Source organism: Ixodes scapularis, unplaced genomic scaffold (genome assembly GCF_016920785.2).
Source record: "Ixodes scapularis isolate PalLabHiFi unplaced genomic scaffold, ASM1692078v2 PGA_scaffold10__122_contigs__length_95168666, whole genome shotgun sequence".
NCBI classification, from domain to species: domain Eukaryota; kingdom Metazoa; phylum Arthropoda; class Arachnida; order Ixodida; family Ixodidae; genus Ixodes; species Ixodes scapularis.
In genome coordinates this window covers 84,856,373-84,872,115 of record NW_024609836.1, presented here as the reverse complement: position 1 = coordinate 84,872,115, position 15,743 = coordinate 84,856,373, and the positions used below count along the sequence as shown (strand labels likewise).

Genomic DNA, 15,743 nt, shown 5'->3' with positions numbered 1-15,743 from the left:
TATTACTAGGCGAGACACGCGTCAACGCCACCAAGCGGCAGCGTTCGCAGCTGCAGTACCCTTGGCCGTGCAGGAGCCCTTGACGCCACGAACGCAGTATGCATTGTGCTTCTCGCTGGTGGATTTTAAAGCGAGGGGCGAGAGCTCGGGGCCACGTCATTTCGTTTCCGTATCCCTGAACGTCCTTTGGCTAGGTGTTTGGCATTACATGAAGCCCAGATAAAAGCGTGGCCACGAGGCTTGACGCCGAGTGGCTGACAGATGGGAGAGGAGGAGCGAGGTGCTCGACGCTGATTGGTTAACGGGGAGGTCATGTGACCAGAGGGTAGGCGTGGAGGAGCTCCACCACCTGTGAGCAGAGAGAGGAGCTCACGAGTGTGGAAGGCTCTGGAAGATCGCCATATAAATATTTTGAGGCTGTCAAGACGCAAAGCATGAGCATGCCAAGCATAGTCCAGAATTCATGGTACCATTTCGATGTCACACAAAAGACATGTTTGAAGAATCAAACTGTTGTTCGTTGCTTTGTTTGTTGCTTGACAGATTTTTTTTTTTGGGGTGGGGGGTGTTGATAAAGCTTTCTAAGTCGCATCTTGTCAACAGTTTGTGGTCATACAGCCCAATCATTGAGCTGTAAAAAAAAAAAAAATCTATTAATAGCACCAACGAGCTTTAAAAATTTTTCTACCTGTATCAGTAAAGAAACCGTACACGATAAGTCACATTAAAAAATACTTTATATCAGCAGTTCACGAAGGATTTCGGCACCATAAGCATGCAAAACATTCAAACTTCGTCGTGAGTGACGTATTTACAAATCGCCATTTGAAAAAGAACTATGCAGTCTTCTAGTAATTCCTAATTGCATTCAATGTGACCCTTCATTCGCCGCATATTTACATAATAAATGCTTCATTCGGAGGGCGTCGTCATCAGCAACGCCTACAAACATGCCAAGGAAATCGTCAATATGTATCTCAAGTAACGCACGATTAGACAATCTTAAGCACAATCGTGGTGTCTCAAAAAAAGTAAAATCCTTAAAATCCACCCGCAGTCACCCACGCGCGTAAAAACTCGACATAAACCATTTCAATATATGCCCAATTCCGCTGAGCAGGCTGAAGAACTAGCTGAACGGCCTCGAATGCCGCTCAGCACGGACCACTCGGCAATGCTGCAAAGACGTCGGCACCGAAAGCTCCTCCACACAGAAGCAGCGATGAATCGGGAGGTTGCCAAGATGTGAAAAAAATCCCGACGCAAGCAAAACGACAAAATAGGTAGATCAAAGAACCTAAGAGTTCCCCATCACTCCTGCCTCAGGGTTGCCCAGATAAACTGGTTGGTACCGTTTTCGTTTTGTTGCCACATTCTTTGTTTCCAAGTCGAATTCCGAGTGGTTTATCGCGGGTACGTTATATTCTACTTTTGAATAGATTGTTGGTAACTTCAGGAAGGGTAAGGCGGGTAACCGAATAAATGCAGCAGCCAGCGACAGCGCGACACTTTTACGACGTCGTCGAGGGACCACTTTTTAGGAGGCGGTAACCGCACCAGTCGAAGATTCGGCCCAGGCAGCGCACCAAGGGGGATCGCCGCTCTGCGGATGTCCTCCGTCGACCGGACTGCCCAGCCACGAGAGGCTTCCGGAGCTCCTCCAGCCGCTGCGGCACCTAGAGCAGGGACTGTCCGTCCTGTCTCATGCGCTTGAGCGCACGCAGGGCTCTCTTGGCGGCGGTGCACTTGGCGATGCGCTTGTTGCGGCCCACGCCGACGAAGCGGCCCTTGCCGAACACCTCGACGCGGATGCGCACCTTGCCGTTCAACGTCATCTCGGCCCTCCTGCGATGGAAACGCGACACGCGGATGTCACCATCTCTCGTCGCTCGTGAAATCCCGAACTCTCTATGGAAACCGACGGCTCAAGAAACGGACACGCAGAGTGCGGCGAGCCCGTCTCACTGTCGTTCTGCATTCAAGGGGAGCCGATAGAAATGCCGAACAATCAATCAGCGAGCGAGAAACAAAAGCTCCTTAAGCTCTCAGTGACCACAGAATGGTATTCGATTGAAATCGCACAAAAAGGTATTCGATTGAAATCGCTCTGAAAGAATCTGAATCAGTAGGTCACTATGACCTTAGCTACAGATTTAAGAGGATGAAAAGTAACTGGCACATTTCTCATTACTTTACTACCGTAAAATACAGGGGAAGCGCCCAACCTACTTTCACTGAAGACTAGGTTATTCTAAACATGGGTGCTCGTCCGGTTAAATCGGCGAATGCCAAGATGGCGGCCAATAAAGAGCTTTGAAAGCGGGGTGAACGGAATCAAAGAAAGCACATTTATTTTCACACAATAAGCCCGTAATGGGCGCCGCGACAAAGAAACAACAAGTCTAGTGTTTCAATCGTGCCTTCACAAAAAGCAATCTAGTCGGATAGTGCCTGTACGAAAGAGGTAAGACAACTATCACCAATTTACTCCCGAAAGTAATTCTGTGTCAGTTAGCAACTCTATCACTTCAACCCACAACCTAAAAGCCCGACAAGGTGTCATCCACCCAATAACGTAGCACCTAAGACACGCTTCTGTATCGGCCAATGAGACTCAAACGGTGTGCTTACTCAAACTTGGCCGTCTGAGGTTCAAGCTCCAGGAGTTCTCTGATGGGAGACTTGGGCACGTGGGTGCTGAAGTACTCTGCAACAGACACAAGGAGAAAACATAAGCGAGCAAAAACACAGTCTGCCATTGTCCGCAATCACTTTAGGAATCTCTTTTAGACGTCACTTTCGGCGTGGCCACGTGCACCGAGCTGGGTAAACATGCTCATCTTGCTCGGCTCTAAACACGAAAAGATGCCCATACGTTTGTACACTCCATTTCCAAAGGGCATAGAGCATTTACTTTCCAAAGAAAGAGGGCACACCACGTAGCACATTACCTGCACGTTTCAAACAAATGTAACTAAGAATGAAAATAGGTAGCGGTTTACCCTGATGCCCAAGGGGTGATGGTCACTGCCGCAAGATTTAATGCCAATATTTATCGTATAGGCATCGTTCTAGAGGCTTTTATTCATTATTCAAAGACACTGTCCCCAGCATGCCACGGAGACCAAAGAGGTACCCTTAAAAAGTTTGGTTTCAGGTGCAGTCACATGAGCTCTAAATATTAAAATTACAGCTACAGTATTAACAAATTGACAAAGTTAAGTAACTTACATTCCAATGCATTCTTTCACAATTCTCAGATCATTGATTTAGTTTCTGATGTGGAAAAAATACCGGCACACTTCGGTCTCGGTTCAGCCCTCCTTTCACGGCAGAAATAGACGAGACGACACATTGTGCTGACACAAACTATATCCGCATAAATGTTTTGTATTGGTCAAAATATTTTTAAAAATGTAAGCTAAGAGACATATTTTTCCTTAAATTGGAAAAAGATACGTCTTCACTATTTCTTATCTGAGGTAACTGATCACATATTTGAAGAAAAACTACATCATATATGTACTAAAAGCATAAAAAAAACAGTAAGAACTGAAATCACACCCTTCATTTGTCAGCAAGTCAAAAACATGTATCATTGGGGGAATATAAGCGCCGAAAAAACACGGACAAAGAATCCGTGTTTTTTCGGCGCTTATTTTCCCACGATGTACCAACTGGCCCATCTAAGCATTTTATTACATGTATCATTACCGCAAACATACTTCAACCTTGCTTTACAGTACATATGTATCTTCGCTATCTCAATGTTTACTACAGAGGTTCTATTTACACCAGTATTTTCTATAGAGAGGGTCTAGAGTAGTCAATTTCCTAGGTAGTATACCGTATCAAAGAAGTGATGATTTTGCAATACGTTTTCGCGCCGACCCAAGCGCATTTCAGCCAGAAGACGAGGCATTACACCATCGTTAATGGATCCTTCCCCGCCCCAAGCGGCCAACACACTGATGCTCGACCAGAGTCGCCTCAAAGCAACAGACGCATGCGTCTTGGCGTCGCCGCGTGCTAGCGTTGCACTCGTTATGAGACTCCGCAAGATGTGCTGGCGGCAATGCTGACGTTGGGGAGGGGGGGGGGGCTGTAAGCCTTGTCTTTTAGGTGGTATTGGAGTGGACGACATTAATTGGACGGTGAAGCGGACGAGCGGAAGTGATGGGGAGGGCCTACCTATTTCGGGCTTCATCATGGCATAGTAGACCCTCCAGACCGTGTCCAGGGACATGTTGCTGTCCAGGAAGATGGCGCCGGCCACAGACTCAAAGATGTCGCCCAGCGCCTTCGGAACCTCCACCTCCTCGGCCTCCTCGCACTCCTCTTCCTCCAGGTAGTACTTCTGAGGCGGCAAGCACACCCGCACGAGTGAAACAAACCTCTGCCACCGTAGATCCTTTCCAGAAGTGCATGGCAACTGGTGGCTGCTATGCCAATCGTCCGAGTCTGCCGTTCTATACTCCCAGGACGCACTGGACACGAGGGCTGCGTCCGCGTTCAAACTCCGCATAACTCTTATCGAAAGCGAGTGCTCGGTCGGCATTCAGCAAGGACTCGGATCTAATTGCACATTCCGCGCCCAAGGGATGGAGGCAACCAAGGTTGCTCGACGGGGCTTCGGAAATCGTCTACCGAGCTGCTGCATCCAAAATAGATGTCCACACTCACATCCGTTCATAACGAACCCGCACGATACAAACGAGTCGTCGGTTATCAAATGTAGGGTTTCGAAGTTTCGGCGAGACAAGCTTTTCGACAACAGTTTACAAAAATTCCTAAAACTAGGGTGGCTGAGAAATTAGCAAGATACCTAAAATGGATGACCTAACTTATTAATTAGTGAAAATAAACCTATGGCTCCAGTCGGGCACTTGCTGAGTGTCATCAAAAAGCCCGAAATCAGTCAATTTTTAGGAGGGCCCAAACTCTTGGCAAGTTTATGACTGGAAACATGTTTTTTTTTTCACTAATCAAAACATTTAGTCAATTTTAGGCAATTATTCTCCTAAAAATCCAATTTGGTTTACCCAAAACTGATAAAAATATAGTAGGCTCTTCACTTCCAGAATGACTGTTTAACGCCTTGCAAACACTTGAAGCGATTGCTCCTAAATACTGCATTTCATGCATACAATACTTCGAAGATTAAAATCGCCACCCATTTTAAAGCGATAGCTTTATAGGGCCAACCAACCTCAGGAACCAGGTAAGCAACATATGTGTAGGTCGGCCAGTCCATAACCGCCAAACAATCTTGAGAAAAATGGAAGCCGTTTACAATTCCCTGTAACGCCGGTTAGAGCGCAGCTCTTGAGGAGGAAGATGGAAGCGTACTGAGGGATAGGTGACTCCTTGAGGTCACGTGACCTAAGGGGGCTCGCGTGACGTCAGGGGGGTCACGTGACCTTGGGGGTCGCGTGACTTCAGGGGGGTCACGTGACTTCAGGGGGGTCGCGTGACTTCAGGGGGGTCACGTGACCTCAGGGGGGTCACATGGCCTCAGTGAGGTCACGTGGCCTCAGTGGGGTCACGTGGCCTCAGTGGGGTCACGTGGCCTGAGGGGGTCACGTGGCCTGAGGGGGTCACGTGGCATCAGGGGGTTATGTGATCTGAGGCGGGTCAAGCGACATGAGGGGGGACACGTGACTTGAGGGGGGACACGTGACCTGAGGGGGTCACGTGACCTGAGGGGGGTCACGTGACCTGAGGGGGTCACGTGACCTGAGGGGGTCACGTGACCTGAGGGGGTCACGTGACTTCAGGGGGTCACGTGACCTCAGGGGGTCACGTGACCTGGGGGGTCACGTGACCTGTGGGGGTCATGTGACATCGCGGTTACGCCGACGGCGATGCAGACGCCGCTCAAGCCGGAAACGGGCCCTTAAGAGCTGCACTCTAAAAAATGGCAACCGGTGTCGGGGATGAGAACACCGGTCCCCGAAAACGGAGTACGCTGCTAACTGAGCTATGGATCCAGCACACAGGAACAGAGGAGCAGAAGCAGGTGGTATGAGAAAGCGAGCGGAGTGGAGGGGTGGAAAGGGCATGAAAGAGAGGAGCAGAAACAGGTGGTGTAGAAACAGCACGCAGAACGAGGAGTGAGAAGTGGAAACAACAAGAAGGCGCGCTTCCCCTCTCTTGGTGACCCAGAAAATTCAATGAAAAGGCTTTGTATTAGGGTGGTGTTGAAGGGAAGCGCACTGAGCGTCACAAAGAGACAATGGTGTGACGTAAGCTGTTTTTTCACGAAATGCAGCTTCTCCCTCAGTGAGTGCCAGTTAGTCTCTAGCCTTCACACTGCCACCAAAACGCAAGCGCCCGCCTCAAGATCAGGATCCTGACGATCAGGAGCAAAAACAATCACCATCGATTGCGTCTTTGCGTGAGCAGTTCCCGGATTATGTTCCATAGATTTTGTAGCTTGCTTCTTGGTACATAAACTGTTCCGGATGACATCCAAATCAGAATAAAATTGCAACACTGTCAAGAACAGCGAAAACAGCGGCAACAACCACGACAGCCACTGCAGTGTCGCCAACGACTGCCACAATGTATTTCAGTGCGATGATTTTGCGTAATCACCACGGTAACAACAATGGCCTTATAAAGCTACCACGTTTAAGCGTGTTTAACAAAATGACCAAACATGCAGCCACTTTTTTTTAAAGAAGACGACCTTTCTCACCTCGTGGTACCGGAAGCCGTCGCTGTGGCACTTGGTCTCGACGAACCGCTGGATGACCGCGAACAGGCCCGGCGACACATTCTTGAAGTACCGATGGAAGTCATACTTGACGGCCAGCGACGCAAAAAAGGTGTTGTTGACCAACGCCGAGCGCAGGTCCGTCAGAGTGCCCGGTGAGTGGCGCTGGGGATCGTCGTAGAGGTGGCGCGTGATGAGGTAGTCCAGCACAGCGTCCCCGAGGAACTCCAGGCGCTGGTAACAGTCCGTCAGCCGGTTGTAGTGGTATGACGCGTGCGTGAACGCCTGCAGCAGGTAGGCCCGGTCCCGGAAGCGGTACCCGATGCGCGCCTCGAAGGCGTCGTAGCCGGAGAGCAGCTGCGCCAGTGCCGATCCGTCGTCGGGCGACACCAGCGGCGACTCCAGGGTGCGGTACAGCGGCGCGCTCACGTCCCGGAGCGCCTCCGCCGTCCGGTCCCTCGGTAGCACCTCCAGTCCGAGCCACGACATGAAGAGCAGCGTAGCGCGGGGACCGCACGACACGAGGTAGGCCCCGATGAGTGCCTCCACGCAGTCCGCAATGCTCTTGTCCGGGATGCTGTGCTGTGTCAGCAGGTTGTACGGGACGTACGGGGCCGCGTCCAGGCCGCTCTCCTCCGCGAGCACCTCCTCCAGGTTCCGCACCTTCTTGCGGCGCTCCGCAAGCGTCTGCCGAATCTCCTCCTCGTCCATCTGGGTCAGACCCGCGAGTGCGCCGATGTTCCAGTGGCCTGCGGGGAGCCCAGATTCGATCAGCGCCCGCTCTAACCCCGGCGGAACTACGTAGCCCGGCGGTAGCCAGTTGTCGCTCGGTTCGAACTTGGTCGCAACCATGAGCCCGCCGAGGCGGCGGGCCCGCCCCAGCCGATATAAGTTGAGGTTGCTGATCTGGCGGCTGCGTAGGTGGGACAGCTTGCCCTCGTGCACACTCGGGTGGGTGCAGTACAGGTGAGCCGTCACGGCGTACTTGAGGAATGAGTCCCCCACCGTCTCCAGGCGCTCTAAATTGATGCCGTCATTGGCGTTGGACATGGTCAGCGCCTGGAGCAGGATGCTGGGGCTCGGCCCGCTGTGGCTCGACAGGTCGGGCCGCTCGTCGAACCGCACCACCGCGGAACAGCCTTCGTCCTCCGCGGCCGTCCTCGCTGCGTCCCGGTCCGGGAGGAGTTCGCCGAAAGCCAGGACGCTCCCGTCCGGTGTCTCGACGGTGCTGCCGGCGTCGCGGCCCATTGCGGTTGCCGCCTCTTCTGTCCTGCCGGGCCCGTCTTCCTCGTACTCCGCGATCCTGCGCAGCGCTTCGGAAATCCGTTCAAACGAGTCGCACAACTTCTTCTGCTCCCCGGAGTTCTCTTCCGTGGCGTCGCCGCTTCTCCACACCTCCAGACTTGTCGCGCACTTCTGCCTAATCTCTGCAACCCTCTCCTCCACGCGGGGGTCCACCTCCCGCTCCTCCTCCGCGGGCTCTGCAAGCACCCCCGCCCTCTCCCGCCCCCCCTGGTCGCGGCTGCAGCGCGAAAGCCAGTCGACCTGTTCCTCCGCCCTCTTTCCCACCTCCTCTTCCCCCTCCTCGAGCGACTCCTTCCACTCCGCCCGCGCAAACGCGATGTCCACCTCGTCCTCCTCGTCTTCGTCGAAGCTGTCCCATACGTCGTCGTCCCGGCACGACGCCAGGTCGAGCGAGAGACCCTGCATGTTGAAGACGCCCGGCGCCGAGATGTAGCCCAGGCCCGGCATGTCGAGGGTTACGAAGGAGCTGTCCTCCATGTCTGTGTCCCACTCGGAGTCCCAGCCCTCGGCCTCGAAGTTGCTCGGCGACCCGTAGCGGATGCGGGGCACGGGCGTGGGCTCCCCGGGGAGCTTGGGGATCGGCTTCCAGTCGAAGTTGGGGCCCTTCGGCCCGCCCAGGGTGATGGCGCTCACTTCCTGGTCTGCCAGCTGGTCCGCCAGTTGGTCGTCGTCGGGGATCTCGACCTGGGGGAGAGAAAACGAAAGGGAAGGTCAAGACGCTTCCAGGATATAGCGGTGTCGCCGTCAGCGTGACCTCTAAATGCGACCTCGTTTCCATGGCATATCACAAAACAAACACATCAAAAGCTACACTCTAATTTCGCCTTACAAAGAAGTGTAAACGTTTTAATTTTTTCGAGCAAAACTTACGAGACATTTTCTCGTGAAGAGCTACCCAGTAAAACAAAAGCCGTTCATTTTCCTCCGCCAGCAAGCCCCATACTGCCGAAACAAAAGGGAAGCCAGCAGCTTCATAAAAGCGGTTGGCAGCCCCGTGGTTGCATGGCAACTTTCAAAGCTTAACACCTTTTGTCCGTCGTGTTACTCCTAGCTAAAGTGAAAATTGGGCCGTCTGACGCGCGGCAGTTGGGCATACGTCCAAAGCTTAACACCTTTTCCCCTCAAACATCAGTGCTAAAAAGAGGGTCCACGCAGCCCCGCCACGCCAGCGTCGCCGCCGGCGTGTTGCACGGTATCTCGTAACGAGCGCAACGCTGGCACGCGGCGGCGGACGCCTCTCTCGTCGAGCCTCGGCGCGTCTGCCACTTGGAGGGAGTCGGAGACACGCCAACGCCGTGCGCGAGCCTCGTTTTCCGGGCGGCACCGACCCGCCCTCACCTTGCTCGGGTCGAAGGTGTCGATGACCAGGTCCTGCGGGTAGGCGGGTTCCTCGGGGCCCGCGCGCCAGACGTCGGCGGGAGAGATGCGCACGGGCTGGATGCCGGTGCGCTCCAGCAGGTCAGCCGCGCGCTCCTCCTCAGCTTTGGCGGCCTCCTGGGCCTTCCGCAGCACGTCCGCCAGGGTCCAGCCGAAGTCCAGCGTGGGCCACTCGAAGTCCCCGGGCAGCTCGGGCGTGCCCACGTGCACCTCCCGCGCCACCGTAAGCCGCAGCTGCTCCGCCAGCAGAAGGGAGTTCATCCTGGCCGCACGGTCCAATGGGAATCGAATGAGCGAGAATGTAAACGGTTCGTATTCCAAATTCTAGGTACAGTCAAGCTCGTTATCACAGACTTTTATTTTAACCAAGATTTCGGTCCGTTGTAAAAAGAGTATGTTGTATGCAGATATGAAATAGAGTCAATGGTATGTAGAGGAAAACCAACTGAACTTCACAAATCTGTATGTTACAGTAAAACCTCGTTATAACAAAGTTGAAGGAGCGGTCGTAGTTATTTCGTTATAACCATTAGTTTGTTATAGCCAATGTCCATTTCTCCATACTATTAGCAAGCAAGGGGAATTATGATTGCTTTGTTATATCCATTAGTTTGTTATATCCCATTTTGTTATAACGAGGTTTTACTGTATATCCAAATGTCTGTTGTAACCAGGTCTGTTGTAATGAGCTTAGACTGTATTTAGAGAATTAGTTTATATTCGAAATTTCAAACATTAAGAGTATTCGGAGCACAACCCAAATTTTGAAAATTCGGGGTGCTCGATTTGCATTGTGTCGCTTCGCACGATTGTTTGAATTGAATAAGAATCGAAAATGCAAGAACACATTCAGTTTGTATTCGAAATCCAAAGTATTTAGGGTACTGTAAATAACTTCATTTCCGTGGGCACGATATTTCACGAATTCGGTTCGCAAATTCGGCACAATATTCGCCAAGTATGGTTTTCAATAATATTTTCTGGGAACAAAATTTGCAAATCAGGATGGCAATTCTATGTATTTGTTAACACACGGAAACATATTCGCGGGATCTATTTTTCGCAATATTATTCGAGTCACAAAATTCCCGAAAATTATGTCTTCGCAAAAGTTGAGTCTACAGTTTATGTTTTAAATTTCAAACATTAACAACATTCAGACTGTATCCGCAATTTAAAAATTTCGGGGCAATCTGTTTGCAAATAAAATTTAGAATATTTGGTATTCAGTTCCTATACAAAAATGTAATTCAAACGTCTCTTGTGTGCAAATCACATTTGAAATTTCAAATATTTAAGATAATTTGCATGTATTTGAAATTTGAAAAAAATATGTGAATTCTATTAAAAATGAACGAGGCCTAGTACGCCTCTTTTCAAAAAGAAGAGGATTAGAATCGCAGAAATCAAGACTCAAAAAGCACGAGCGCCGAGAGGGAGACAGAAGGTCCCCGCGGAGGGAGGCACGCAGCAATACCTGTAGATAGAGAGCCTAAATTTCAGAGAGGGAGCAACTCAAACCGGGGAGTGCGGTAGCCATCTAACAGCAAACACCTCCAGCGCAGATCGTTCGCAAATGCGCATGCATTGCATCGTTGCAGGTAGCGAGGCGCTTTCGAACTGGCTTTCATCCCCTACTAGCAGCTCGCCTATCCAATGCATAAGCCGGGTTTCAAAGCAGCGCGGAATGCTCTATGCACCTGTAGAGGACGCAGGGCAGGCAGACGGCCTTGCGCCAGAGAGAGGCCGGGAACGGGTGGACCAGGCATAGCTCGGGCACCAGGATCTGCTTCTGCTGCAGGCTCTCCCGCTTGGCCCGCTTGGTCTGCTCGCTGCTCGTGGGCAGCGTCACCCCCTTGCGGTTCACGTAGCGCGGCGTCAGCAGGTTCAGCCGCGCCGACGTGTGGTCCACGTCCAGCAGCGGCTGGCGCCCGTCCACCACCCGGATGTCGTACTTCTCCCTGGAATCGGGTACGCTTCGGTGAAAACGCGTTTTGGGCTACCGGAATGAACTTTTCGTCTTTGCTACCAAGTTACTTCTTTCAAATTTCCCGATTTTTTTCAGGTTTTCCCCGATTATTTCGATTCTCCAACCATTGCAGAAAGAGAGTCTGGAAATTAAACCGGATTAGTAGTATCGCTCGAATTAAAAGAGCCCTTCTTTGACAGTGGCATCGTCCCTATTATATTTTCGCTTCAAAAATACAACTGCAGAAAATTCATCACAAAAACAAATGCACATCGCACGCATAAAAGGTTCGAAGCTAGAGCAAGTTTGACGCACCAATATTCTATAGATGTTCATATCTAATTAGGTCGATCAAAGGGTGGCTCGAGCCTTGGGAAAAGATTGCCTCTTACATCTACGGTACGGTGCAAGGGAGATGTGTCTGAATGGTGCTGCCTTGCCACGAAGCAAGTGCGTCAAAGGCTTGCTCTCAGCATGACAAAAGTTGGAAGAACCGTCCTCATTCACATCTCCATTTTCAAGGCCGCGAGGCGCGCAACCACGCATGCGCAAAGGTTGCGCAGCGCATAACCGCCCTTGCACACTGAACTCCAACCCGACGGTGTTCCTAGCCTTAATTCGACGCTTCTCTAATTTTTCACCACGGTCCACAAAGAGTGAACTTCACTCCTATAATCAGCACCCGCGAGGGTTGCATTAAGTTCCCACCTTTAGACAGTGTCCTTAACCCATCAAATGCCTAACTCGTAAATTTCCGGAAAAAAACACACAAAAAAAACACTCCACCTGTAGTAGGCGTCAAAGGTCTCGAAGCCCGCGTCCGGGAAGTCGCTCTTTGGATTCAGGTCGTGGCAGATCTCTGCCACGTAGAAGAACTGCGGCTTGTCCAAGTTCCGGTACCATGGCATCACCTGGGATGGCCACCAAACCGTGCATTGCTAATCTTAAATCCAAGAAACATCTCCCAGTAATATACACGGTTCCCAACAACCCTAACTGTTTAGTTAAAGAACAGTTTGCCAAGAGAAAATTCAAGCAATTCCGTGCGATTCAACAAATGGCGGAACATTTGATCCGCGCCGTCGTTATTAGATCAACTCATTATGGAACTCCCACGACAAGGTACGTCCCTTCTCTCCTTCAGGCCCCCGCCCGTCGTTTGAAGCGCCATCTAGAGGTTGCCTTTCAAAGCTGTACTCTTCGGAAACACCACGGTCAGGCACCATCTAGACTCTGTGCTTCCAAACCTGAAAAACTGTGGTCAACGTAGCAGCCGTCCCCCCAAGAAACTGTGGAGCGTTCAACAAGAGACGGACCTTGGGGGGAGAGGGGGGGTTACTGCTTGTGGAAGCGGCGTTTATGGGCAGTTCCGTGACTGGGTGGGTTAATAAAGTTGATCTGTGCACTAGACAACTGTACGCGACGGCACTTACCACGGTGTCGAGGTAGTCTTCCTCCTTGAAGACGAACAGCTCGCGCTCCTCTTCGGGAATTCTGCGGGGTGCAAAGCTCTGTTCCTCGCAGATGCGTTGGACGAAAGGCCAGTCAATGCCGCAGGCGGTGCTGCCGGACGCTGGGGAAGGAAGAGACGGGCGGCCACACATTGCTTCGCAGGGAAGAACGACGAATGAAAGATGGGACTGCTCAAGAGCAATCTTCCGTATACGTTCCTTTAACGTAACTGAGCCGTTTTTCCTACTCAGCAAGCTACGAAGTCGGAAACATGGCGCCGAAAAGGCCCCAACGCATGTGTCCTAGCACCAAAATTTTAGAAAAGTCACTTAATAGAACGGCATTGAGGGTACGGGCAAACCAGTGTTGTTTGCACCATGCAACGCAGTGATGCGCTAATTAGCGAGCGGACTCTTGGATTTCCTACTTGGCCAATTGAAGCAAAAACAAATCATATCACGGCCCTCCAACGGTTCACATCTGTAGCAATCACTGTGCCCAGGCAAACGCAAGAATACACCATGAATTGACCTATGGACAGCCTTCCCTTTAAATTTTTGGCCGTATCAACCAGAACAGCAGCAAGGTCAGACCAACTTCGCCGACGAAGGGCCGACATTGTCGACACGGTGTATAGGGTGCCAACATTGGGCTTACATCGGGGTAATGTGCCGACATTGCCTATAACGGTTTCCCACCGTTGCCGACATGAGGCCGGAGCTGTAAACTTGGGGCGAATGTTTCCTACATTTAGCCGACATTGCCTACGGCACCGTCGACCAACGTTACCGGCGTGGGGCCGGCACTGCCTTGATTGGGCTTAAAGCGGGCCATCAGAATGATACTGCCAACAGTAGCGTCGGCAACACTGGAGCGTGGACGGAGGACCTGGACCCACCGTGGTTGATGGGCACAACGAGGAAGGAGCAGGCGTTTCCCTGGGGGTCGAAGGTCATCGGGTACTTCTCGAGGCGAAGCACGTTGGTGAAGGTGTAGCGGTGGAAGTTCCGCAGGTCCCCCACCTGCTGGGAGCTCAGGGGCCCCAGGGAGGAGCTCACGTGCTCCAGTCGCACCGTCACCTCCCCCGACCGCGTGAACACCGGGAAGCTGCAGATCTGCACGTGCGGGTGGGGAGAGGAGGCAATTAAGGTGATCTGATCGGCCGCTCGAAGGTCTCGTATGCAGAATGCATTAGCGTGACATACGCAAATCTGGGCAAAACAATGTCGAGTGATGTCACGTCGCACAGTGACGTCACGTGATCTGATGTCATATTACACCGCAACCCGACACCCAATGCGTATACTTCGAGTATACTTCACACACTGTATGAATAGTCCCTACAAGCTAAGGTTGTCGGAGAAAAAAATTAAAGACGTTTACAAATCTCTGTAACGCAAAATTAGAGCACAGCTCTCGAGGAAGAGGAGGGGAGGGTGCGGAGGGAAGGGTATGCCCCTCCTTCTCCTCCTCTCCTCCTTTCTTGCTACTTTTCTCCCCTCCCCCTCCCCCTGCGTACCTTCCCCTCCTCCTCCTCCACAAGTGACAGCAATTTTCCCGCTAAATCTAGCGGAGAAACTGAATTTGTTCATACGTGACGTGACACCAAGCCATGTGACGTCATTTTCCCCACTAAATTTAGCGGGGAACCAAACTGGTGTTGAGGTCACGTGACGTCAATTTTCCCGCTAAATTTAGCGTGGTTACGCTAACGGCGACGCTGCTCAACCCGAAAACGGCCGCCTAAGAGCTGCGCTCGAAAAGCTATGCTTTCTGCATTTGAAACAAACATTGAAATAGGATAACAAATAATTTTTTTAGCAGAAAGAATGGCCACATGAAAGAGTGTGCCCATCCGTGCCTTGCGCTCTTCCTGTTTTATTCTTTCTGCTAGAAGCATACACACGCTCGTTACGAATATCAACAAATAACTCATCTTAAGATAATGATCCTAGCACACCACATAAAGGGGAAACTAGTAACACTCTGCAAAGAGTCTGTCTTTTTCATCATGGTTCTTGAGGTAAAAATGCCATGAGTATAGATGCCTTGCGACTCCCCAGCTTTCCTTAACTTCCTTCCAAAATTCTGGCACACGGAAAAAAAAAATTGAGGAGCAATTCCTCATCAGGAAAGCTACCAGATAACCCACAATTCCCCTGGCGCCCCCCGACTGTTCAGTACACGAGCAAGTTCGGTGAGCGGTCTAATAAATCGACACAATCATGTCGCAACATTTGAACAGAGGAGTCAGAGAAAGCCCAAGCAATTTGCACAGTTTTCTTCATTAACAATCGGCCAAGCAGAGTCTACACTCACAAAAAGTAAAGGGCAAAAAAAAAGGCCGCAGACGACGCCGGTATTTCTGTGCACTCTCACCGGGGGGATGCGGGTGGAGGTGAGGAGTCCGAAACCGCGGAGGGTGTCTGCGGGGTCGTGGATCTTGCGGCCCCTCGTGTTCTGCTCCTCCGGGATCGGGCATGTCAGCTTCATGGAGAAGGCGTACAGGTGGCACTGGCCGGCCGCACCCACCTGCTGGCCTTTCAGCACCTCGGACACCTGAATCGGTCAACCAATCGCTCAATCAACCAATCAAATACCCGGATCAATCAACCAATTGCTCAATCAATCAAACACCTGTATGAACCAATCAATCAACTAATCGCTCAATCAATCACCTAAACAAACCATAAATCAACCAATCACTCAATCAAACACCTGGATGAACCAATCAGTCAACCAACCACTCAATCAATCAATCTTTCATCTCACATCATCAGACACTGATGCAGGACACAGGGGCAAAAAGTCGGGACGCCTCTGGGTTAGAGACAAACCAGAAACCTTGTCCTCGCTTGCAACGCTACATGCATGCAAGCTCCTGTGGTCCCCAGGTTAGTTCACAGAAGTAGCTGAAGCTGG

General features: G+C 51.3%; 1 protein-coding gene across 1 annotated transcript in view; it reads right to left on the bottom strand.

Annotated features, from left to right (window-relative positions):
- Nucleotides 1–719: 719 nt before the first annotated feature.
- Nucleotides 720–15,743, bottom strand: part of LOC8025115 (endoribonuclease Dcr-1) — a 34,220-nt gene continuing 19,196 nt past the window's right edge. The window contains exons 11-20 of the mRNA XM_042288715.1: nucleotides 15,201–15,380; nucleotides 13,720–13,936; nucleotides 12,803–12,942; nucleotides 12,156–12,280; nucleotides 11,101–11,361; nucleotides 9,362–9,662; nucleotides 6,701–8,707; nucleotides 4,192–4,357; nucleotides 2,632–2,707; nucleotides 720–1,845 (exon numbers count right to left, since the gene is read on the bottom strand). Of these exons, the coding sequence (XP_042144649.1) occupies nucleotides 1,677–1,845; nucleotides 2,632–2,707; nucleotides 4,192–4,357; nucleotides 6,701–8,707; nucleotides 9,362–9,662; nucleotides 11,101–11,361; nucleotides 12,156–12,280; nucleotides 12,803–12,942; nucleotides 13,720–13,936; nucleotides 15,201–15,380 (3,642 nt within the window). The 3' untranslated portion in view covers nucleotides 720–1,676. The remainder of the gene's footprint in view (nucleotides 1,846–2,631; nucleotides 2,708–4,191; nucleotides 4,358–6,700; nucleotides 8,708–9,361; nucleotides 9,663–11,100; nucleotides 11,362–12,155; nucleotides 12,281–12,802; nucleotides 12,943–13,719; nucleotides 13,937–15,200; nucleotides 15,381–15,743) is intronic.